General features: G+C 37.6%; 1 protein-coding gene across 17 annotated transcripts in view; it reads right to left on the bottom strand.

The window, feature by feature from the left end:
* Nucleotides 1-25,345, bottom strand: part of Rapgef6 (Rap guanine nucleotide exchange factor 6) — a 180,525-nt gene that overhangs the window by 87,112 nt on the left and 68,068 nt on the right. For 14 of the 17 annotated variants that reach the window (XM_036195123.1, XM_036195118.1, XM_036195119.1 and 11 more), the window contains 3 exons: nucleotides 9,464-9,595; nucleotides 2,445-2,622; nucleotides 199-335 (listed from right to left, as the gene is read on the bottom strand). In XM_036195123.1, coding sequence (XP_036051016.1) covers nucleotides 199-335; nucleotides 2,445-2,622; nucleotides 9,464-9,595 — 447 coding nt within the window. Of the gene's footprint in view, nucleotides 1-198; nucleotides 336-2,444; nucleotides 2,623-9,463; nucleotides 9,596-18,527; nucleotides 19,104-25,345 lie in introns of those variants that run through there. The other 3 variants (XM_036195125.1, XM_036195126.1, XM_036195129.1) reach the window with 1 other exon arrangement.

Here is a 25,345-nt window from a genome sequence, read left to right as displayed (position 1 = left end):
AAACCATGCCTTAAAAAAATCAAAAAATAAAAAACCAAACAAAAATCCAAACAACAACAAAACCAAAAGCAACCAACCAACCAAACAACAATAAAAACAAAAACCTACCTTGACTCAGTATTGACTGAAAATACTTTAAACTCAAAATCTTGGATTTATACAAGCCTAAAGAAATTAATGACTTATTTGCTGACCTACCTCTTGCCCATCTTCAAGAATAACAGCCCCGGCCTGCTCCACTACTTCAAAAATCATGACAGAGCAGAGCTCTCTCCTTACAGACATGGTCATGTTTGCAAAGGCAGGGAGCTGGTGCATGAACTCAAGCAACTGCTCTATAAGAAAACAGAAATTCTAGCATAAAGATCAAGATACTACTTTAACATGCAACAAATTCTATAATTCAAAATTCTATTAGGAATCTACTTAGGAACTTATATTGCTAGAATAAGAACATCAAGATAGATCACTTCACAACCATTCATGTAAAAAACAAAAAACAAAACAAAATAACCAAACCAAATAGGGGCTGGAGAGGCAGCTCAGTGGTTAGGAGCACCAGCTGTTCTTCCAGGGAACCTGTGCTCGATTCACAGAACTTAAATGGTGGCTCACAATCATCTGTAATTCCAATTCTGGAAGATCTGACACTCCCTTACTGATCTCCATAGCACTGCATACGCATGATGCACAGATATACATGCAGGTAAAATAAACATATTAAAAAAATAATTTTAAAACCCAGTTATTTAGAAGGTTATATGTGTGCACATACACACTGATAGACTGCATGTATATTTATCCTCACATATAAATACAGGCATATTGAAAGATATCATCATTCAGAACACTCAGAGAACCAGGAAACCACACAGGTTCAAATGAAGCTGTAACATCTGTGATTTGCCTCGCTGGAGATGGCACCTGATTGGTGGTGCTGTTTAGTGCTACTCTTTGATTTGCAAAAACCCTTTTGTCTAGAATGTTCTCTTTCTTAATTCTACTGGTAAATGTTAGTCGGTAACTTAAGAATAACTAAAGTGAACTGTAGCTTAAGATTTATTACATCAACTACTTAACTTCTTACTAAATGTTTATGGGTTTCTGAAGCTATTTTTTTGGTAAAAACATATGGTCAATAAAGATAAATACAAGGGAAACACACATATATTCTCAGTTAAGTTAAACAAGCTTCAACAGAAATGATCACACAAGAATCTCACATGTAATCAGAATGAAATAAACTTCAATTTTAAAACCTAATGAAATTAGCATAGTGTCTATGCAGACATTTTCAGCATGAGTCTAAACAGTGGTTATTTAATACTCTATCTTTATAATGGCCACGAATGCTCAAATATACTGATGAAGTTCTGATGATTTTACTAGCACTCACTTATAACTTAACAGCAATGATTATAGAAAGAAAATCTAAAATCTTAACTGAACAATAGCAATATGTAATTGACACTAAGTAAACTTAATTCCTTAAAGATACATCAACATCTTCAGAATTCAAATTTTCAATTAAAATAGATCAACTAGTTCTGTAAGAAATTAAGAAATATGTAAAAGGTTTTATCTATAGTTTTAACACACACACACACACACACACACACACACACACACACACACACACACACGAAGGTAACACAGATGTATTTGAAACTGTAGACTCTAGGCACAACTCCAGTGAGCTTTAAATGTCTTATGAACATAAAGAGAAAAATCAGTATCATGAAATTCATGGTTTTATTTGATAAACACAGCAAGTCTTAACAATGGTTCTCAAAGATCTGACATCTTGATATCAATGTCCAGGTATAGTCTTTCATAAACATTGTCTCAGTTTTGCATGGTGTAATGGCTGTGGCAGAAGTGATGATGGTCATAAAAGACACTGGGGCAGACTCACCCTTGAATTACCCACACTAGAGGAGATCTACTGCCACGCTGTTAGGGTGAATAGACAAGCTAAAAAAAGACTACATAACATAGAACTGAGGTCTGGGGCCAGAAGCCTTGTGAGTAGGTCATTTTGGAAATATTTTCATGCACTCCAGTGAAGACTCAGATGACTCAAGTCTGTATAAACATTCTGACTATGAAATAATAAATTCATGTTGTTTTAAGAAGTTAAGGGCTGGAGAGATGGCTCAAAGGTTAAGAGCGCCAACTGCTCTTCCAAAGGTCCTGAGTTCAATTCCCAACACCCACATGGTGGCTCACAACCATCTGTAATGAGATCTGGTGCCCTCTTCTGTGAACATAATATATATATATATATATATTTTTTTTTTAAAGAAGTTAAGCTTTGGTATGTTATGTGGCAACAGACTATTCTGCATATAAGGTTAAAAATGCTTATGTGAACATATGTATTTCTTTATTTTTTGTTTTTCTGGGAAGTCATGGTTGGCCTTGAACACAGATATATTTCTTACCAACATCATCATCAGTTTTGTCTGCAGGTTCCTTTTCAAGACACTCTCGAACAAGATCTCTACCCTGCAGTGGATCTGTTCGATCAATCTCCTCTTCCTCATCCTCTTCATCCTCAGAATCAACAGGTCCTTCTGGAAGACGGGTTAAGTCTACATCTCCTACTTCACTTTCTGTAGCCTACAGAAAGAAATTTTAATGAATAATTTCATGCTAAAAATGTTATGCATCACACTGTAAATTGTCCAAAATGGCCTTAAATGCCAAATATGAAGAATTCAGCAACAAAGAATGGAAAGATACTTATTTATAAAACATCGCTCTACCTAAAATGCAGGCCTTTCTTCTGTGTTATCTACATGATTAGTCAGATCCAGTTAAGGATAAGACACAAACATTATTAAATGTATTAGTAACTGTTCTCCAATAAACACTTGCTTTCCTAAATCAAAGCTTTCTAAAACAGGAGGTATGAGAAAGATGAACCAGTGCCTTATTAATACATGCTGCTTATTGTGAAAAATGTTATTCTTTCATCATAAAGATACAAAGTCTAGTAGGACAGGCAATCATGGAGATTAAGAGAGCAGGAGTTTGAGAAAGAGGCACAATAGTATTACAAAGTACTAACATTGACATAAAAACCAAAGAAGCATTACCACTTTCTAATACATTACTGGGCCTTAAAAACATTACAAAGAGCAAAGATTATTCAGTCATTTCTAAAATCAACCGAACCACCACAACTTTGGAAACATCAATGTTGAATATCTTAGGAAGTAACAGGTTTTAAGAGCTATCATTCACAGAAAATGAAGATATCTTCTCAAGAGTAAAAACTGATTAGGTACTACTTTTGAATATTAAAACAGTTACAGAAAACAATGAGTTGAGCACAAGAATTCTATAAAAATAAATATAAGCATTCAAAGATGAGTACTAGTGAAGATTACGACAGGCTCACCTAAGATCTGACATTCCTCCTGTCCTCTTTCACAGTCATTTATACTCTGTATTAACCTCCCCCTCCCCAGGGAACATGACCGAAGAGGGGGCAGAAGGAATGTAGAGCCAGACATGGGAGAAGTGGTCTGATATACTTCCTTTGTATATAACATGTACTCATGAACTCACATCAATGGTGATTACCTGTTATACAAGATCAAACCACTTAAAATATCCAGTATAATGTGGCATTCTTATTTAGAAAAGTACTTTGGAATAAAATTAAAATTCAGTATAAAGGAAAAATAGTCCAGCGTGGACTGGGGAATTGCTCCTAAGGTCCCACCCATAGCTGAGTAGCTATAAAGTGGAGGAGAGGGAGTCACTTTTCTGAGGGGTAGCCACTAGCAGGTTCCTTGTACTGCAGTAGATAATTTCACAACCTTGTATACATAGACAGCACTAATAATGCTCAAGCTCAGGACATATGGATATGTGTGTGTGTGCACATGGAATTTTTCCCCCCAAAGAGGAAGAGACATATGGGGGGAGTCATGGAGAGGTAGGAGAAGGGGTTGGTGGACAGTTAAATAAGGTGAATTGTGACCATCAATGAAAGTTTCAGAGTAAGAAATATGAACAAAATTAAAAACAAATAGGAAGAGAAGAGGCAGAAAAATGGGAAGGAGAATTCTGAGTAAGAAAAGCAGATGCAGAAAGAGGAATGAAGCAACAGAAATACAACATACCAGGCAGAGAAAGAAAGAGTACCAGCAATAGGATCACAGAGAAAGACGGAGGAAAAATAGGCAAACCATAGGGTGTGCATGCCAAATGACCAGAGACAGATAGGACAGGGAATCCTATCTGCAAGTACAGACTCTGCCGTCAGAAACACTTTGTCTTTGGGTCAGCACATTATTCTTTTGGCCTTTGTTAATTCAAGTTAGGGCTCTGGTAACAACTCAGTCTTGTTTTTTTGCACAATTTATACTACTTCTGGATTCCTACAAACCTTTAAGTGGTTAATAATCCACATTAAATACACAATTTGAGCCGGGTAGTGGTGGCGCTTGCCTGTAATCCCAGGATCGGGATTACAGAGGCAGGTGGATCTCCGTGAGTTCGAGGCCAGCCTGGTCTACAGAGCTAGCTTTGGACAGGCTCCAAAGCTATAGAGAAACCCTGTCACGGGGCTAGAGAGATGGCTCAGCGGCTAAGAGCACTGGCTGTTCTTCCAGAGGTCCGGAGTTCAATTCCCAGCACCCACATGGTGGCTCACAACCATCTGTAATGAGATCTGGTGCCCGCTTCTGGCCTGCAGGCAGTACAATGTACAAAAAAATATTTAAAAGAAAAAAAAAAAAAAGAAACCCTGTCTCAAAAAACAAAAGAAACAAAAACAAAACACAACTTGAGACCTTTTAAGACTAGAAAAGGGGTTAGGGATTTAGCTCAGTGCCCTGGGTTCGGTCCTCAGCTCTGGAATTAAAAAAAAAAAAAAAGACTAGAAAAGCTGGCTTTAACAGTCTGCTGCTATGGTCTAGACCTAGTTACCCTCTTTTCCTTTTTAAGACAGGATTTCGTGTTCTCAGATGAGCCTTGAACTCAAGACTTGTATCCAAGAATGCCCTTAAATTTCTGATCATCTTCCTGCCATTAGGGATTATAGATAGATATGTGCTACTATACTTAGTTTATGAAGTATTGAGATTGAACCCACCATGTTAGGTAAGCACTCTAACTGAGCTACATCCCCAGATCTCTTTCTCCTTTCAACAGTAGTTAAGGATCAAATACAGGGCCACCCAAGGCTCTTCTAGCTGAGGTATACCCTCAGATCCTAAAAATTGTTTTCATTCACTTATTTTTTATTATATGTGCATGAGTGTTTTAGCTTCACGTACTGTAAGTGAACTGCATGCATGCCTGCTGTCCTCAGAGGCCAGAAGGTGGTACCAGATTCCCTGGCACTGGAGATAGTGATGGTTACGAACTGCTATATGGGAGCTGGGAACCAAAACAAGTGCTCTTAATGATGGAGCTGTCTCTCTAACACCCTAAATTTTTCTGTGTTTTTTTTTTTTTTTTTTTTTGAGATAGGGCTTCTCTGTGTAACCTTTCTGTCCTGGAACTCACTTTATAGACCAGGCTGGCCTCAAACTTACCTAAAAATTTGTAAAGAAAGAAATCTTGCCAGGCGGTGGTAGTGCATGCCTATAATTCCAGCACTCGGGAGGCAGAGTCAGGTGGATCTTTTCGAGTTTGAGGCCAACCTGGTCTACAGAGTGAGTTCCAGGAAAGGCACAAAGCTACACAGAGAAACCCTGTCTTGAAAAACCAAAAAGAAAAAAGAAAAAAAGAAAGAAAGAAAGAAAGAAAAAAAAAAAAGAAATCTTAACTTCAAGATGATAGTATTCAGAGGTGGGGTCTTTGGGCCATAAACTCATGAAGTTATAGAACCCTCATAAATGAGTAGTTCCCTAACGAAAGACCAGAGGGAGTTCATCCAACCTTTCTTTCACATGAATAAATAGCTAGATAGTGTCATCTACAGACCAGAAAGAGGTCTTTTGCAGTATACCAAGTCTGTCAGCACCTAATCTGGAACTTCAGCTTCCAAAACTATGAAAAGAGCATTTCTACTGTTTGTAAGCTACCCAGGCATGACATTTTATTATACCAGCTTGAATAGACTACACTGCTTCACAAAGAAGAAATTCTACTCTGTGACTACCAAGCACTTGTAAGGCAAAAATAAGGACTCTTATTAAGGAAGCATACACTATAAAATGAATAGATGAATAAATTTAACTGGATATGGTGGCTCAGGCCCACAATCCCAACATATGAAAAACTGAATCCATGAGTTCTATACACCAGTCCAGGGTATAGAGAGGGATGGGGTGGGAGGGTGGCACAGTAAAAAGTAAATATGAAGATTCAAACAAAAAAGATTGGCAATGGGCAACAAAATAAACAGAATCATGGAGACTAGAATGGTAATATCAAGAGATAGAAGAAGAATGTGGAATCATTTTTGTAGGATAGTTAGCAAGTTGAGCCCTAGAAGGCAGATCCTCTAGACGGATTAAGCACAGGGGAAGACACAGCAGGGGTCTAGTAGGACAAGTATTAAACTCTTTGTACTTATCATTTGGTGAGTATGAGCTGATTTCTGTGATGAGCTAGCAGGCACCAAATCAGAGAATATCCTTTTCTTGTGTGCAGCCAGATAACCATGAAGCTACAGTTAAGGGGTGCTATAGATCGTAATAAAATGTAATACAAACTTATGAAAACCACATTTTTAATCTGAGGTTTAAGTGTTAAGCCAGAACCTCATACTTTCAATGTTTTTCCTTTCAGCATTATCAGGTCCAGGGTTTCATTTAACCCTTTCCAGGGAACATTCAGCTTTGGTATATTCATAGATTTAACAAATACTCTTTGAAAGGCAGCCTTTGGTCCAGTACTAACTAACATTTAACCTTTTTTTACCTGTTTTATCCCTGGGCTGTTTTGGAAACACACACACACACACACACACACACACACACACACACACACACAATTTTTCTAAATATTTCTTATCCTATATATGGGTTTCTTATTAAAATTGCAGGTCTAGAAATTTTACAACACTTTTTGAGGTCTACTTTATCATTCTATTTTAATTCTGTTCTAGTTTCTTTTACTATATATTCCTTTAATCATTTAACACACATTTACACATTGTCATTTAAGTTTATTCAAGACATAAAATATAAGAATTCACTTCTACTTTTATCTTGTTGGCTTGTTTTGCTTTATTTTATGGTGTGCAAGGGACAGTTTGTCAGCTTCACACAATCTAGAATCACCTGGGAAGGAGTTCAGGGAGGGACGGTCTAGATCAGTTTGGCCTGTGGGCACGTCTGTGACTCTGCTGGGGTGAGAAGACCTGACCAGGGGATTCTGACCGTGTAAGAGTAGAGAAAGGAAGCTGAGCACACACACGCAGCCATTAAGTCAGTGTTCTTTGCTCCTAGCTATAGATGAAATGTGACTAGTTGCTTTCCTACAATGATAGACTATAAACCTTGACTTGTAAGCAAACATACCATTTCCCCTAAGTTGCTTTTGTCAAGATAAGATGTTTCTAGTTCTAGGAAACTGCTTTAATTGAAAGTTAGCTGTAAGTAAGGATCTGAGAATTTCTACCTTAACTGGCCACTCTTTTTTTTTTTTGCCAGAGCTGAGGACCGAACCCAGGGCCTTGTGCTTGCTAGGCAAGCGCTCTACCACTGAGCTAAATCCCCAACCCTTAACTGGCCACTCTCAAAAGATCTTATCTTACACTTCAGCATTTTGGGTTTAATACTACCACAATTTTCTTCTTTACCTTTTTGAGTCCTGTTTTGTTTCCTGAATTTTCAATGTCTGTTATCATTTTACTTGTTCACTCTCTCAATTCACTAAAACTTAACCTCTGTCTTCGCGGGTAATTCATAAATGCACACTCCCCTTTACAAGGATAGGGATCAGAAGAGGAACTGACTACAAACAAGTCTAAAATGCTTTCAGATCCGATGCCAATTTCCCACATTTACCTTCCCATAAAGAAGGTAAATTTTGTTACATGTAAATAATGCATTAATGACCATGAAACATATGTACACACAAATAATGATATAGGAAGCAGAACTGATGACATGGTACTGAAATCAGTAACTAAGGAAGAATAAAAATTAACATTCAGATTCCTGGATTATGAAGTATATTCTTCAATACTCTGTAACATGCAGGAAAACTGGCAAGACATTTACCTATATTCTCTCTAATTGTAAAGAAAATAGCAAAATGTTAATTCAAACTGCAGACTGTTATTGATGAAGGAAGATGCATGGAAGGGTGCAAGCAAGGCAGCCACACAGAGGGACATCATCCTGCAATACAAGACTTCCAACTATCACTAGTAGGTAGGTAACCTGAATAAGCTCCCATCAGTGCAGTATCTTGGACCCTCTTCTAGCATCTTTGGAGAAATACCTGCTGCACACACAGTCCACTCTCCAGTACACAGCCAAGCACTGACTTGAATAAAAATATGTTCACTTTCATTCTTTCTGTTACAACTACTCAGGGCTTTGCTTCTTGCCTCAAAAAGGCAATCATTTCTATCTTAGAAATGGGATACCCCAGCAGGATCAGGTACCTATAGTCTGTCAGTGCCACATCTTGCTTACTGTCTCTCTTAGCAAGGCACACATAAGCAATTATTTTGAGAGAAACCTACAGCCACAACACTCCATTTGGTTGTTTTAGAGTCAATCTTCCTCAGGATTCCCTTATGAAACAATACAGAAGCAGAAAAAAACACAACTCTAACTTGATTCCTAGATGCAGCAACACCTCATAAAATTTACTTCTACGATTATAAAAAATTAGGCCTTCCACGGGTGTAAACTATTGTTTCAAAAATCTTCTTTAAACCCAGGCATGATGCCTAAAATCTCAACTCTCAGGAGGCTGAAGACTAAAATTTTCAGGCCAGCCTGGGTTACAGGGCAATATTCTGTTTCACAAAAACACATATATTTTGTGCATTCTGTATCATATGGATTCAATGGTATAAAAGAAAAGAAAAATCCCAGTCATTATATTAATGACTATACTAATCCTCTCAAATGACAGATTGCTGATTTAATCAGGCTGATGAATCTGAGACAGAATATAAAGCACACTTGATGAAACCTTATACTTGAATTTCACACTTGAATTAAAAGATAGATGATCATCTAGCTCAGTGGTTCTCAACCTTCCTTATGCTTTAATATCGGTCCTCGTGTTGTGGTAATCCCCAACCATAAAATTTTTTTCATTGCTACTTCATAACTGTCATTTTGTTACTGTTATGAATCGTAATGCAAATATCTGTGTTTTCCGAAGGTCTTAGGCAACCCTGTGAAAAGGTCATTTGAACCCCCAATGGGCCACAACCCACATGTTGAGAACAACTGATCTAGAGGTTAAGCAGAGGGTATTTTGCAGAATTAAAAAGTCTGTATGCACAGCACCCAGCCTAAGGTATTACCTGGTAGATATCGGATAAACTGCTGCTCCCAGAGTCACTGGCAATGCTACAGCCAGACTGACTAGAAGACACATGAGTCACCTGTGGATGAGGGTTGTCTGTGAGGTGCATCTTGGTAAGATCAGCTGGAAGCTGAAGGAAAAAGGAACTTGAGTTATTTTGAATGCAAGCTTTACCTATTAGAGAGTTCCTGACATAATCGAACTTTACAGCACAGTTTTATGTACACTGTTCAGAACCCAAGAATAGAAATCCTTCATTCTTAGTAAAGTTTTTTGGAAATAGTAAGACCCAAACACACTCTCTTAAACTGTTAGACAATTTTAATAGAGGCAAGCCCACTGAACAATTTTCCAAGAGACTACCATTACTAACTATAATTTAGGAGACAGTCAACTTCTTTCTTCACCCAAATAATAGTATCAGTTGTAGGCTGGAAAGACAGCTCAGTGGTTGTTAAAAGGTCTTGTAGTGGACTTAAGTTTGACTCCCAGCACCCATAAGGCAGTTCAAAACAGGCTGTAATTCCAGTACCAGGAGATTCGAAATCCTTTTCTGGCCTCTATGAGCACTACACATATATGGCAAAACATCCAAACAAATAAAATAAAAATGAAGTTTAAAAACTGAAACCAAACAGCTTTCAATGTCAAGAGTAGAAAGCACACACAACACACATACAGACACACTGGTAGCATGCTTGAATAGAATTAATAATAATGTTTGAGATTACAGAAGAACATCTGCAGGCAGGAAGACTTAAGATTTACAAAATGACTGCAGATAAGATTTAAATTTGTTCATAACCTTTGTTCTTAACATTGTATTATGATGTAGTTGGCACCTGAAAAATTTTTTGGTGGTCAAAATTAATCAATGAATGTCTGTGTTAAGTGCAGAGATACAAGAAAGAACAGGAAGGACATGGGGCCGGCAAGATGGCTCAGTGGGTAAAGATGCTTGTCTCCTCAAGCATGATAGCCTGAGATGGCTCCCCTGACTCGTACAGAGTAGAGAGAACCAATTCCCACAAGTTTTCCTCTCATCCTCACATGCTTGTCATGGCATGTCCATGTGCGCACACACACAAACAAAATGTAATTAAAAAATAAAAATAGGAAATGACTCTACCACTTGATCTTTAATATATAACTACTGTTATCAAAGATGCAGCAGACTCTACAATATATTTCATACCAAGAAATAAAATAGGTTATCTCATAAGTAATGCTACAGAAGTTAAGACAAGAAATGATTCACTATGCCCCAAAGCAATCAATCAATGTTTTAAGTAAGAGAGAAGATCATTCACCACCCTTCCATATAATTTCTCTTCAATTTGCTACTCACGACCATTAAACCTAAAAGTTTCCTTGTTGAGCACATTCATTGTATTTATACCTATTTTAAAGGAAAAAATGACCAAGTCTGAGTTCCCCTATCTTAAGAATACAGACTATAGAAATTGCACAGACCAATTATACCATGAACTACTGTTGATGGGTTAAGTCATAAAAATGCCATTACTGAAATAAAGAAAAATCACACAGAACACAGTATCAAAATGTGCAAGGAAAACCAAACCAGAAACAGAAGGGACAAATACTGTATGATCTAACTATCTAAATTCTATGTGGAACCACACACCCTGCACCCATCCACTACATACCACACACACAAGATTCCTACAAAGACAGTCAGAGCAAGGAGGTGTCACTTAGACAATATTATAATCAACCAAGGCCAGAACAAGGCTGTAGCCTGGGCCTGTAAATACAGTGTACTGAGAAATCTTAACCCCCACCAGTCCCTGAAAAGCAGAAAATTTTAATTCTTCCTCCTTTACTGATGAGAGACTGAGGCAGTACATCTGAGCGATGTGCTTAGTCTCACGTAGTGGAACAAGGATTCATACGTGGGTCTATTTGATCTTAGCATCCCACAAGGATGTATTTTATGCTAGAATCACAAAGATGGAGACAGATGGAGTGATGTTAGACTTTATGTAGGAATTTCCTGAACCTCTCTAAGAGAAGAGAACAGCTATGATGAGAAGACAGTGTCTGTAGTTAACATTTGCATGCTCCTTAGGTGTTTCATTTGTGAACGGTAGCAAATGCATCTATATGCCTTTACACAGATTTCCAGATCTGAGCATGAGACCAAATGAGGTAGACGTTTCATTACATTAAGCTAGAAGTTTCTATTTACTATGTAAGAATCAAAATGAAATACTTTTATTCCTTTTCTTCATGATCAAGTCTAATTTAATAGCTGACCTTTCACTAGACAACACAATTTATTTATCCCATAATCATTCTAACCCATTAAGCTCAGCAAAATGTCATCAGACTCCTTGTATTTTGTATCTGTGGACTTGTGTGGTTTGCAGAAGATCATGTGTTTATGAAGACTATTGTTCAAGTTTCCCATGGGGAAAAGGTCTTGAATACAAATATTACAGAAGTATAAAGCCAGTTGGTGACTGAATAAATTTTGAAGACTTGAGGGCTCCACATGTGCAGAGGACTCTTTGAAGGAAACTATGCAAAGGCTCAGATATCCAGATTTCTTTGTCTTTTGGCTCTACTAACTATCTAAACATATCACTTAGGTTAAGACAGCAGATGGCTAGGACAGTCTGTTCATCTTGCCAGCAACCAGAAAAACAAATTCATATTTTCCTCTATCAAAGCAGCAAACAAGATAACTAGATGAAGGTGGTATAAGCTGCTGAGAAGTTTATAGGAAATAAAATGTTTGTATTTTTACTCCATTCTTTTGAATGTAGAACTTCTGGCTTTTGGTATTTTACAGTATTCCCCCCATTTCCCAATCAAACAAAAGCTTGGTATAACAGTGTCTACCCTGCATACAGCATCAGCTCATTAAATACCCGTAGAGTAACTGAACAACTGTGGTGGGTATTGTGTTCCCTGAAATATTGTGTGTTCCCCGAAATAAACATATCTGGGGTCAGAGAACAGACAGCCACTAGAACAGAGCCAGAAATGGTGGCTAGAAAATGGGAAGAATAAGCCATAACAGAAGTTGGGCGGTGGTGGTGCATGCCTTTAATCCCAGCACTTGGGAGGCAGAGCTAGCCAGATCTCTGAGTTCAAGGCCACTTTAGAAACAGGTAAGCATGGTGACCCACGCCTTTAATCCCAGGGAGTGGGGGCAGAAAGAAAAAGGTATATAAGGCGTGAGGACCAGGAACTAAAGGGGAAAAAGCATGTAGTTAGTTAAGCTTTGGAGCAACACAGTTCAGCTGAGATTCATGTGGAGGAGGACTCAGAAGCTTCCAGCCTGAGGAAACAGGATCACCTGAGGAACTAGCAAGGTGAGATAGCTGTGGCTTGTTCTGCTTCTCTGATCTTCCAGCATTCACCCCAATAACTGGCCTCGGGTTTGAGTTTCATTAATAAGACCTTTTAAGATTCATGTTATAAACAACTGCATCTGGCTTCTCAACCAGTGATACTGCTGCTCAGGTTTCTGAACAATGATACTTCAGCATAGGTAAAGTCTGTATTCCACATAGTCCAGACTCTTCAAAGCTGTATTCTAAGAGATACAATTCATGAATACTGAAAATTAAATAAAAGAGTTCTATGGTTGAACAAACTGGAAAATGATATTCTTTATGTCCCTCAGATCTTTATAGCATAAGTAGTCCTTCTATACAGAAATCTATTTTACACATACTGTTCTTCAAATTTATTTTCCCGAATACTCTTATTGGCATCTTACCAGTGTTAAGAAATACTGCTTTTGGATAGTCTCACATGGTCAACAAGTCCATGTTTGAAATACTTCTATAGGGCAACTCGTGCTAGTCAAGACACAGCCATGAAGAACACTTGCAGCTCAGCAGATAGGGAGAGGTACAATGTGAATCAGCACAAACACAGGCGGCAATACTGCATGACAGTTCTATGTCCTACTTTAAGAATAACCTGCCACAATCAAGAATTTTTAACAAAGAAATATCTAAAAAGTTTGCTATCTGAAATATCTGATTCCTTACAACCCACATCCAAGCGCTATTTGATTTGAGAAAGACATTCAAAAGGTGCCGAAGTATGAAACAGTATTAGCTCTAAAAAGGTTTAAAATTTTTGTGCCTCTTAAAGGATAGCAGTTCTTTAAAAATCAATTTTAAGTGCAAACTGCATTGTTAAAGCTCCCCTTTTAAGGTTTCAACTACTGGATTATAGAAACACTTTGCCAGAAGCCACTTGCTTGATAAAGTTAAATGAGCACGGGAGAAAAAATGATTCTTGTTTATGTACCAAAGTTGGTAAGTTCCCAAGCATTGCTTTCAGGAACACATTTGAGCTTGATGCTAATTAATGTACATACACTTTGCTATTATGCTTTGCTAACTTTCTATTTGCAACTAAAAGATTCTACTATATATCCAATGCTAACTATAATCAAAACTCAAGGACAGCTGGGTGGTGGTGGCACACAACTTTAATATCAGCACTCGGGAGGCAGAGCCAGGCGGATCTCTCAGTTCAAGGTCAGCCTGGGCTACTGAGTGAGTTCCAGGAAAGGCACAAAGCTACACAGAGAAACCCTGTCTTGAAAAACCAAAAAACCCAAACCAAACCAAACCAAACAAACCAACAAACCACTCAAGGTAGGAGATTAAGAAATTATTAAAATGTTAGAATAACAAAATAATTTAGTGAGTGATGTTTGAGGTCAATCATTAGGGTAATCAAGACTAAACATTAAAAATTAATAACAAAGACCTAGAAATATATTACGTAAAATACACATGAGAAGTATGGTTATGCCAGACCATGATGTGTTCTAAGGGCAAAGTAATATCGAATTTATAATACATGGCATAAAAGGTAAAATATTACTAATTACATGATGAAATGACATTTTGGATAGATACATAACACACAGTTTATATATTTTATATATAACGATTAAAATTAATATAACTTAATTTGTACACCATATTTCTGTTAAATGGCATTGAGTTCAGAGACTTGATGCATCAGCAGCTATAATAGAGCAGCACAGCTCATACAGAGAATGACAGTAAGATCCTCCTCCTTCTCCTCCTCCATTTTTCTTGGCAGTGCTGGAGATGGGATCCCAGGTTTATGCATGCCAGCCATAGCCCCCTCCCACTAAGTCACGCCCCAAGCTCCAGGTAGCATTCCAGAGTGCTTACAATCCCTGTTTTACAGGGAACTGCTGAAGAGTTTTTAATTAAAGAGGAAAGTATAAGAGATTTGGTTTGTAAAAATTACTCTAGAAACATTCAAGATGAAAAGACAGTCACAGAGATAAGCCCAATATAAGACCTAAGAAAATAATTATAATTAATAAAATTAAGCCACCAGAAATTACAAGGAACCCTCAGTACAGGCGAGAGTCTCACACAAACTGTCAGATGCCGATGAGACAGAGAGCGAGAGAGCGAGAGAGCGCTAAAAATAGATTAAGAGCCCAGTGGTGGTGACACAATCCTTTAATTCCAGGCAGAGGTAGGCAGATCTCTGTGAGTTCAAGGCCAGCCCGGTCTACAGAGTTGAGTTCCAGGACAGTGAAGGCTACCCAGAGAAACCCTGTCTCGAAAAACAAAACAAAACGAAACAATGAAAAACAAAAAAGAGAAAAGAAAAGATTCTAAGATCTAAAAAGCATCCTTGAACAGAAGCCTGACCCTAGTATCTTAGTGGCCTTCGGTGTAGATGGTAGAGATTGTAGCACCAGTTCGGAGGCACATAAAATTTGATTTCTATTCATTTTTTAAAAAGTGAAATTTGAAGGAGTGGTACTGTTAAACCATTTTATTAAAATTAGTGCTTTTCCATTTGAAGACACATCCTTTCTCATTTAAGTATTTTTTAAACCATGGAGATTTTAATCAATCTTTGCTGGCTAATGTTTATTAAAAGTAAAAAAGATACGTAGAAAGAAAGAAGAAATCAGTATAGATATGCTTAAGTTTGAGAACAAGCAAGGGAAATACATGGTAAGTGCTACCGGATGTGAGAGAGAGAGAGAGAGAGAGAGAGAGAGAGGGCGCGGGGGGGGGGGGGGGGTGGGGAGGGAGGGGAGGGGGAGAGCAAGAGTGTGTGTGTGTGTGTGTGTGTGTGTGTGAGAGAGAGAGAGAGAGAGAGAGAAGTCTGTTCAGGAGTGGTCAGGTGGGCCAAATACTGTAGAGAAGTGAAGTAACGTAAAGGCAAGGCATTACTAAGTTAGCTGAGCTGTTTGTGAATTTTTCATTGGCTCCCAGCTGTAGAACAGTTAAAAGGAAAACAGAATCCAAAGCACAATGGCTTCCCCACCACAGCGAGAGGCCACCTCAATCAAGCAAGCCCATCCAATCATGAAAGGAGCAACCAACTAACAATCTCCTGAGTAAAGCCAATCCCTGGAAACCAATGAACCAAAGACAAGACTATACAAGGAGAAGAAAAAAAACAAAACAAAACAAAACCACGCCTATAAACTAAAAACCATCACTAAAACAGGTAATTATGAAAAGACATCATTTATGAGGCATCGGAAAAAAGAGACACAAGTAGTTCAAACTAATTTTTTTTTTTTTTTTTTTTGATTTTTGAGACAGGGTTTCTCTGTGTAGCTTTGCGCCTTGCCTGGATCTCACTCTGTAACCCAGGCTGGCCTCGAACTCACAAAGATCCACTTGCCTCTGCCTCCCGATTGCTGGGATTAAAGGCGTGCGCCACCACTGTCCGGCTCAAACTAAAAATTTAAGACATGACCTAGCACTGGTTACAAACAGTCAATGAGTTCTTAAGTTAGAAAAATCAAGCTAAAATAAATGTTTATAGACATTACTGGCAGAAAAGAGTGAGAGAAAATGAAAGAGCTGCAATTCTGATAAGAACAGTAGGTATAGTGGTGCACGCCTTTAATCTTGGCACTCGGGAGGCAGAGGCGGGCAGCTCTCTTTGGTCTATAAAGCTAGCTCAAGACCAGGCAGGGCTATGTAGTGAGATCATATGTCAAAAAGCCCCCCCCCCCAAAAAAAAAAACAAAAAAGAAAACAAAACCCAAACTAACTTTTTTGTTGTTGTTGTTATTGTTCGTTTTTTTACAGATAAAGACAAATAAGGCTCTCTGGCTTGAAAGAGTCCTCAGAGCACCAAGAAATAAAAACAAAACATTCTGATGCTTGGTAAAAATTTCATGGATAAAAAAAATCTAGCCGGGTGGTGGTGGTGCACACCTTTAATCCCAGCACTCGGGAGGCAGGGCCAAGCAGATCTCTGTGAGTTCAAGGCCAGCCTGAACTACAGAGCTAGATCCAGGAAAGGCACCAAAGCTACACAGAGAAACCCTGTCTTCAAAAACAAAACAAAAAAAAACTAAACAAATACACAACTAACTATAAACGAAACAAAGTTCAAACTTCTCATAGCAACAGTAGATACCAGAAAGCCATGTATTAACTTCTTTAAAAGCTAAAGAGAAAGGACATCAAGGTTATTTTATATACAACTAAATGATAAAAAAGAATCATTAAATAAAAGTAAAAGGAATAAAACAAATTAGAAAATCAAATAAAGAGAGATGAAAATTAATATCTAGCCTAATGTGTTTAAGCGAAGAGTTAAATCTTAACAGTAACATAAGAGATGAAGGAGACAGGAAGGAGACATGTATACTTATAAATAATTTATACAGGAAAACACCCATCACAGAACTCTGCTCATGTATTTGCTGTCACTTAATGAAATGTAGAAGCGGATCACTAAAACCCCTTCACTCTTCCACACTTGTTAAACAATGGTGGAAGAGCGGCTACCAGTACTCCTCTCCAAGGTTTTTCTTTTTGTTTTTTGTTTTGGTGCGTGTGCGTGTGTTTCCTTCAAAAACAACTCCTATACTCCATTCTTAATTTTGTTCAGTTTTATCTAGTTTCCCTCAATTCCCTTCCACACGCAGTTTTAAATTTTAGTAGTGCCAGTATTACTGTCAGGAGTGCTTGGGCCCCACAGGTGGCGTCTGCACTGATGCAACCACCCTCTTTGTATGTGCAGATAAAAGCTTAAATTGTGTACCTAGGCTCCTTTCCATCTCTTTATGCCACAGCCAGCTGTTTGCTAAATGGACAGTACATTTAAATGTCCTCCCACAAGAGTATTCAGGAAAATATGCAATGAGCTAGGACAAATAAACAGTACAACACAGTGCTGTCAAAACTATTTCCCCCTTAGTCACCATCAACAGCAAACCTTTGAAACAAAGACATGATTTCAGACCTTCCTATGAAAAGCCTCCAGTGTGCCAGAGTCTAAGAGAACCATAAAGAAATCTTGTCATATTTAAAGTACTATTTAAGCATTTTTTAAATTATTTGGTCTTTTGTTTTGAAATTTATACACAAGGTAAGAAAGATAGCTCCAAACACCGTAAATAGCCACTACCAACAATAAAACTGAATTGTCATAAACTGTTTCAACAACTCAGCATTTTGTTATTTTGACAAATACTATGTTTGCCTTATAATGACAAGTGGTTTTAGCTATTACTCCTTTGAAAATACTTTGGAACACTGTTTTTAGATAATTTTCATTCACAATTTTCTTTATGTTATTCTTTAGGAATGAACATTCAGTTTAATAACTTAGAAATGAATTGTTCTATTTTATCAGGTAGCATCACATTAAACGAGCTACATTATATAAGCCCATGATTAGAAAATATGTTTAAACATACCAGCTATTTAAGGTAAAGGAAAAACAAAAGAATGCATCAAACAATTATGGCCACAAGTTATTTCAGGAACAATCACAGCCAAGTGACAATTCTGTCTGAGGTATGTATCTCAGACGTACATTTTCAGTCTGCAAACTATTAAAATGAGTTTTTTCAATCCATCTCAGAGGCTGTATTATACTTTCTCTGAATTAAATAACAAGGAATCAAGGCTTTATAGACTAATTTACAGTTCTTATTTTTGTAGTTTAGAAAATAGCACAATAGAACTCATTTAGAATTCAAATGCAATTTAAATTTAACAATGAAATTATATCAATAAAAAATAATTACTACTTACTTTGGAGGCCCATGGCTGAAGACAATTGGCGTAACAGCGAACAAGAAAAGCCATTTTTGTGGCTGGAGGGGTAATTTCTCTTTTAAACCAGAGCCACACTGATGTGTATGTTGACAAAATTCTGCTAAGTTTCTTTTTACAATCCATACACCATTGTTATTATATAAAGGCAGCTCCTCCAACACTCTTTACAAAAATCATAAGCTTTCAGAAGCAGAGAGTATTGTTCTAAGTGTAAGAATTCTCCTTAAATGTCAGTTTACAAGCAAGTAACATCAAATAAGATGTAGATTTCTGGCTCAGCACAGTTACATGCGTCCTCAGGCATCTGACACAGACGTACACATTGGCAGCACAGAAGCTAATCCGGTATCTATCAGTCAAAGCAAATAGGCAATATGCATGGAATCTGTGTTCCTGGAATCGTGAAACCGGTCTTCTCTGTAATGTGGCTGTTTTTTCTTCAACTTATTTCATTCTGAAGAGCAAGCACACTCTTCTGCATCAGAGACAAAGCAAATGCTGTATCCTGAAGATTATAGTTTCTTCTTTAGATTATCAAATGCTAGAGGTTAAACATCCCCCCCCTCTACCCCCCACACCACCACCAACCCAACCACAGAGCAAATGGAGGCAAAGACAAATACTCTAACAGGTTTGTCCTGTAGACTGTCTGAGAATATCCAGAATTCAAGCCACCTTCTCTTCTCCCAAGCACTTTCACAGCTCTGCAATACGGCTCCTGGTTCCAAGGCATCAGTAAGGAAGCACTGGTGATCTAAGTCTGCTCTTTCTGGATAACATGTATATACGATGCAGCAGCACAAAAACCACTACATCTTTTGTGAAAGCAAGAGTCTGTCACTGTCTTAATTCCTACTGTCCTTGCTGGCTTCACGGCAGCTCCCTAAGGAGAAGCTCCTATTGATTCTGTGCCCTGCAGTAAGATGAAATATCTAATAAGAAGGAAAGAGGGTGGGAGGAGAATAGAGCTAAAAGGATGACATCACCTGTGCAGAAAGCCTTCACAAACTGCATTAGATCAATTGGCTACTGTATCTGCAGATGTAGCCCAAGAGCAATTTACTGCAACACACACACACACACACACACACACACACACACACACACACACACGACCTTCTGTGAGACCCGCTGGCATGCTAAATTCTGCAAGGGGGAAAAAAAACCCAGCTAACATACCCTTCTGTTTTATAGTTTCAAAAATTCATTAAAAAAATTCTGCACATTATATCCAGTTGTATTTGAGAAGCTTCTTTCCTAATATTATTTAAATTTAACACAGAATTGTTCTCCCAAGAGAAAATAATTTGCTGTAGTAAGATACACTGAATTCCAAATACATGGGCAGTCTGGTTCAGAGATGTTACATCAAAGTGATTTTAATACCACAAATTCATGTGTTCCTGCATAAAAGTTGCTATTTATTGAATGAATGTTCTGAAGGTTTAACCTTCAAGTCCATACTAAATTTGCATTAAAAATAAAAACATGTACTAAGATTTAAACAAACACATTTAAATAAAAACAAGCCTTCTGCAAGGGGGAATAAACCATACAGGCACAATATGTACCAATTCCTTTGATGAAGAATAATCTATACAATATGGTACTTCATTGCAGCCCAATGTGCAATTCCTAGAAAGAGACAGCTGGCAAAACGCAAAAGGAATCAGAAAAGGAAACAATTAAACCTGTTTCTGATAAGAGTATGGAAGGAAGCTATCATATTTTTTCCTTGAAACTTAAAAGAAAAAATGTGGCCACACCCTCTCCAGTAAGAAAAGCTCGTCACCCCGAGCACCCACCCTTTCCTTTCTGCCTCTGCTAGATGGCACCTACTGCATATGCACCACCCAGCAGTCCATCTCCTGACGGTGCTTCCCAAGGGCTGCGGCCCATTTACTACAGTCACGTATACCTCCAGGCAGCAAAACTGTGAGACTAGCAGTCAGTGAGAAAAGTAATACAACTATCCTTCTCTTTATATGTCCACACACACACACACACACACACACACACACACACACACACACACACAGTTTTTCAATTCCCTCGGGTGAAGTCTCTTAATTTCCAAACAACATTAAGCTCCCAATCTGAAATATGCTGCCTCTGATACAACTAAAATTTAACATAGTAATGCTATTATTTTGAGCATATTGCCATGTTTGCAAAATATGATTGTTTAAAAGCCTATGAATTATGTTTTCTTCAAAAAACCCAATGTTTTCCCACAAAATTTATAATCAAATGTAAAATTTGTTCTGATGAGTTCAAAAAAGCACTAGTTTCCTGAAGGTAAACCATTTAATATTTCGACAGATTGATTTTTAAGAACTAAAATATTTTTCCAATTTAATGAATATAAATTGTAAGCTAGAACTTCAAAAATACAATTTAAGTACAAATAAAAAATATTCACTTTTTAAATAGAAAAATGTGGATAAAGATAAAGATACCTTTCCTAAAGGAAAATTATTAAACACAAAAATTAGCAACAAGACTCAATAAATATTTTAATTATATGCCAGACTATATATTTATGCATGTGTTGGTAGGATAATGACAGCCAATCAAAAGCAAAGTCTGCAGTGGTTCCTTGTTCCTTTCATAAGTCGTGCTGACTCTTTTGACACAAAGGAGGGCCTCAAGCTGGGCAAGAGACAGTCATCTTTCAGCTGCTGCTTCAAAGTGAAATGCAATCCACTGATGCCATATGTCAGACCTACTGGATACACAGCCACCCCAATAAAGGATCAAAATATTCTCCCCCCTCCTCCTCCCTCTCCAGTTTGGCTGGCTTATAAGTGAAGATGACATCATCTTGTTCTACCAAATATTTCACAGTATTTGCTATTCCAGAAACCAGTATGGTGAACCTATCATGCAAAACCTCATGGGGTAACAATACCAGAAGAAGAAACCAACAGGCCAAACTATGCTCAGCACACAAACTCTACAAGCAGTGTCACGATAGTCTCCTCCACCATCTCTTCATGCACAATAACTAACCTTTTAATTACTGATAGAAACGAGGTCAGTAATTTGTTAAATAACCAAAATGTGTGAATTAATTATTTTTCATGAGCAACAAGTTTAAGAATTTATCATGATTGTACCTCATTATCAAGTGAGGTCAGAATAGCAAGTCCTGATTCATACAGTTTAGAAGCATCACTACAGGCTATGCACTGAAGAACACACTTCTCCTGCATATGAAATGCCAGTATACTAAGTCATACAGACACAATCTTTAGCTTTAAAAAGAGAATTTGACTACTGTAAGATCAAGCAAAGTTTCCAATAATTACAAAACAGTTTTTTTTAAATAATGTGAATGATCTAGTTACTCAAATTTGCTATCTGTACATATAATTTATAAACAAAATATAAACTGGAAGTTGGAAATTATGCTACATAGAAAACCAAAGATAACTATAAATATGCTACCCTTTTATTTCGGTTAGTGATGACACTAAAACAGAACAGGGAAAAGCTTATCATAAACAAAGGAAAGCTGACAAACGTATGAGGCAATATAAAAAACAAAATCAGATTTGCACTAATTTCAGGCATGCAATCCACACCCTCAACCTGCATAGTGAAACAGTATAAACACTATTTAGAGATACCAAATGCCAAAGGAGAAGAATAAAAGTAAAACTGTCATTTTACAAAATAAAATGGACAGCCATTTCTGTACTTTCTGTAAGCATTTGGTCTTTGAAATATAAACTGTTAGAAACACTGATTTTCATAGTAAATCCCATGGAAGTAGTTTAACACTTGGAAAATAAAACAATGATGCTATTGCAATGGTCAGTGACAGCACACTAGCTTCTGTAAAGCAGCCACACGTCCCCCACCCACCTCCTTCCCATGCTGCAGAGGAATGAATCTATAGTTATCAAACATGGCAAACTCTAATTATGTTGCCCCTTAGTAATTTCTGCCTTCAAGCTGCTTGTCCTATCTACTCCTCATCATTCCTAAGGAAGTAAGTATCAAAGTCAGAGTATGAAAGCTTTCCTTCTACTCTTATATAAGAAACAGTATTCTTCAGCACATCGATGTGTTCACTGCCTGCCTGCTATCAAAAATCTCTGTCAAAACCACGAGAAGTCCATATGTACTATGAAATATGATATATCCTTAGGGAGTGATTGAAGAGGAAAGAGCAAGGAGGGAGAGGAAAGCTGTTATCATCAACGAAGGTGATGTAAGCTTCTATAATTAGAATCAGTGAAACTGAAGGAACAATAAAAGGCACCACCATGCTTCTACTTTGTCTACCCAAGGTAGCTGTACCAGGCATTTTTTTTAATGCACAGGAAGGAACATATTTTGTACATAGAAGTCAGCCAAGTATATATTATTAGGAGCACAGTTTAAAGACAGTATTTCTTTTCAAAAACAAAATCTGATAATTTAAAAATCCATAAACATGACAAAATGAAATCTCATTTTAAAATTAAACTGCAAAGAATACTTCATCTGAACCTGATCACACTATTACCTCTAATTTAAATACATCATTTTCTTAGTACTGTGAAAACTGAATACAGAACATAGTTCTTAGTAAACAGACTAGATCAATCTAAAAAGCAGTAATAATCAATATTAATCTGTCTGCCACCTAAGGAGCTGTTATACCTGTCTACCTGGAATGCTGTCACAAATGATCCTTAGACTGCTGGCGGACAGTAACACCTGAGTTAGCTCACACAGTTGTCAAGGAGCTGTGCAGTCAGTCACAGTAGGGTAATCTTTCTCACTCTGGCCCCTGGGAAGCAGGAACTGCCCCAGAAGACATAGGATGCCTGTCTGTCTTCCTCCTCACACACTAAAGTCAAAAGTAGTTCAAGTATGACTACTGAGGAGTTATCCAGAAAGCCACTTTCATTCTTTTAACCTAGATATTTAATTTCTATAAATTAATCCTAAGGCAATAACCAGTCATTTACAAATTTATATATAAAAGTTGTTTGTCAACAGAAGAAAAACTAGAAGAGGCAAACATGTAGCACAGTATGAATGTTAAAATGATATTTTGGAAATTTTTTAATTGATAAAAAATTTAAAAGGCAGGATTTATAAGCAGTTAGCATCATTCAATATAAAGGTCTCGTCAATAAACATACCTTTGAAAGTCACTGCCAGTAAGTACTATTTCCAGCTCTAAGGACCATGCCTTAATTCCTTTAATATTCTTCTATATGGTACATTTGTACAAGAAGCATCTATTTTACCAAAACTTTAACAACTCTTAAACTGATATTTCACCCACGTCATGTCAACTGTTATCAATCCAGCACTTGTGATCTGTGGACTCACAGCCCTGCAGTTAGGGATAAGCACCTTCTATCAAGACCTATGTTACTTTCAGGAATGACAGTGAACTCGATTTTATTAGGAGATATAGACAGTAGTGAAAGAGAGAGGGGAGGGGGGAGGGAGGGAGGGGGAGGGGGAGAGAAGTGGAGGGAGGAAGAGAGGAAGATGGAGAGGGGGAGAGGGGGAGGAGGAGAGGGGGAAGAGGAGAGGGGGGGGGGGAGAGGGAGAGGGGACAGAAAGAGAGGGAGAGAGGGAGGGAGGGAGAGATCAATCCTTGAAATTTTTTAAGGTAGACAGCATCAGAAAAGTAACACTTGTACACAGTATTCTGAGTTGTGCACAGGGTGAGAGAAGAGCTGTAGATTCTCAGAGGCTGGACCCTACATTTCTCACACAGGATGATCACTACTCACTGCTTTATATATAAGCAAGACCAGCAAAGGCTCCTGGTACAGACCTTCTGATTTTTAGAAGCAAAGAACTGAGTGTTCAAGTTTTATTCTTTTAAACACTTATCAAATATCAAATGTAATTAAGAATTAAGATGGATGATAATGAAAATGACAAATGCAAAGATAAGCTTGACAATTTCTTCAGCAAACAACTACTATAATTTAGATACTTTAGTTCTCCTGAAGACTAACGTGATAGGTATGTTTACAACTCTTGCACTTTAACCTGGACAAATGTTTAAACTGCTCACTGAGGCTCCATGAAGCTATCTCAGTAATGTGAATTAAAGTCCTTAAGTGTCTCATGAGCTGGTAGGACACAGATATCCTTTTTTTTAATCACAGGAACAAACTTATCACAAAACAAATAGACTAATGGATGAACATCCAGGTACATGAACTTCACATCACAAAAGCAAAACATAATGCTGCTAAAAACCTTAAAAGCCACACCCAAGGTTAAACAGTAGCATCTTGCTATTATTTTATGTATGACAGTAAAGGCAATAAGTGATCTGGTGTTCCATAATCACTTCTTATACACCTGTAATGACAGATGTGCCTCAATCTCCCTTAAATACTTTCTAAATCAATGTAGGAGAGGGAGAGGGAGGGAGAGCGGGAGGGGCAAGGGGAAGGAGGGAAAGAGGGAGAGAAAAAGAATGAATGATTGAATGAATGAATGAAAAAAGGTATCACCATGGAAGTAGCAAATATAGAACTACTTGCTGTGTTAGTAATATGTGTTCCTAAAACGCAAAAGAACATTCCAGAATGTCATTGCATGCCTACTATTCACAGTATCTCCCAAGACTGGGAAAAACAAGATTTGTGATGAAGTGTTAGCACAAAGAAACCCTCCAAATGTGAAGCTATGATCATTAAAGCCACCATAGAATTCACTCTTTCTGTGTTCTTTTGGGAAGAGCTAGATGGTTCCACACCTGTAAGCACTAATATAAAGCAGAGGGGAATATAACCAGAACCTTATTCTGTCTGAGAATATGA

This window comes from Onychomys torridus, chromosome 8 (genome assembly GCF_903995425.1).
Source record: "Onychomys torridus chromosome 8, mOncTor1.1, whole genome shotgun sequence".
NCBI classification, from domain to species: Eukaryota; Metazoa; Chordata; class Mammalia; order Rodentia; family Cricetidae; genus Onychomys; species Onychomys torridus.
Note: the sequence above shows the minus strand (reverse complement) of the source record. Positions and strands in the feature narration are given on the sequence as shown.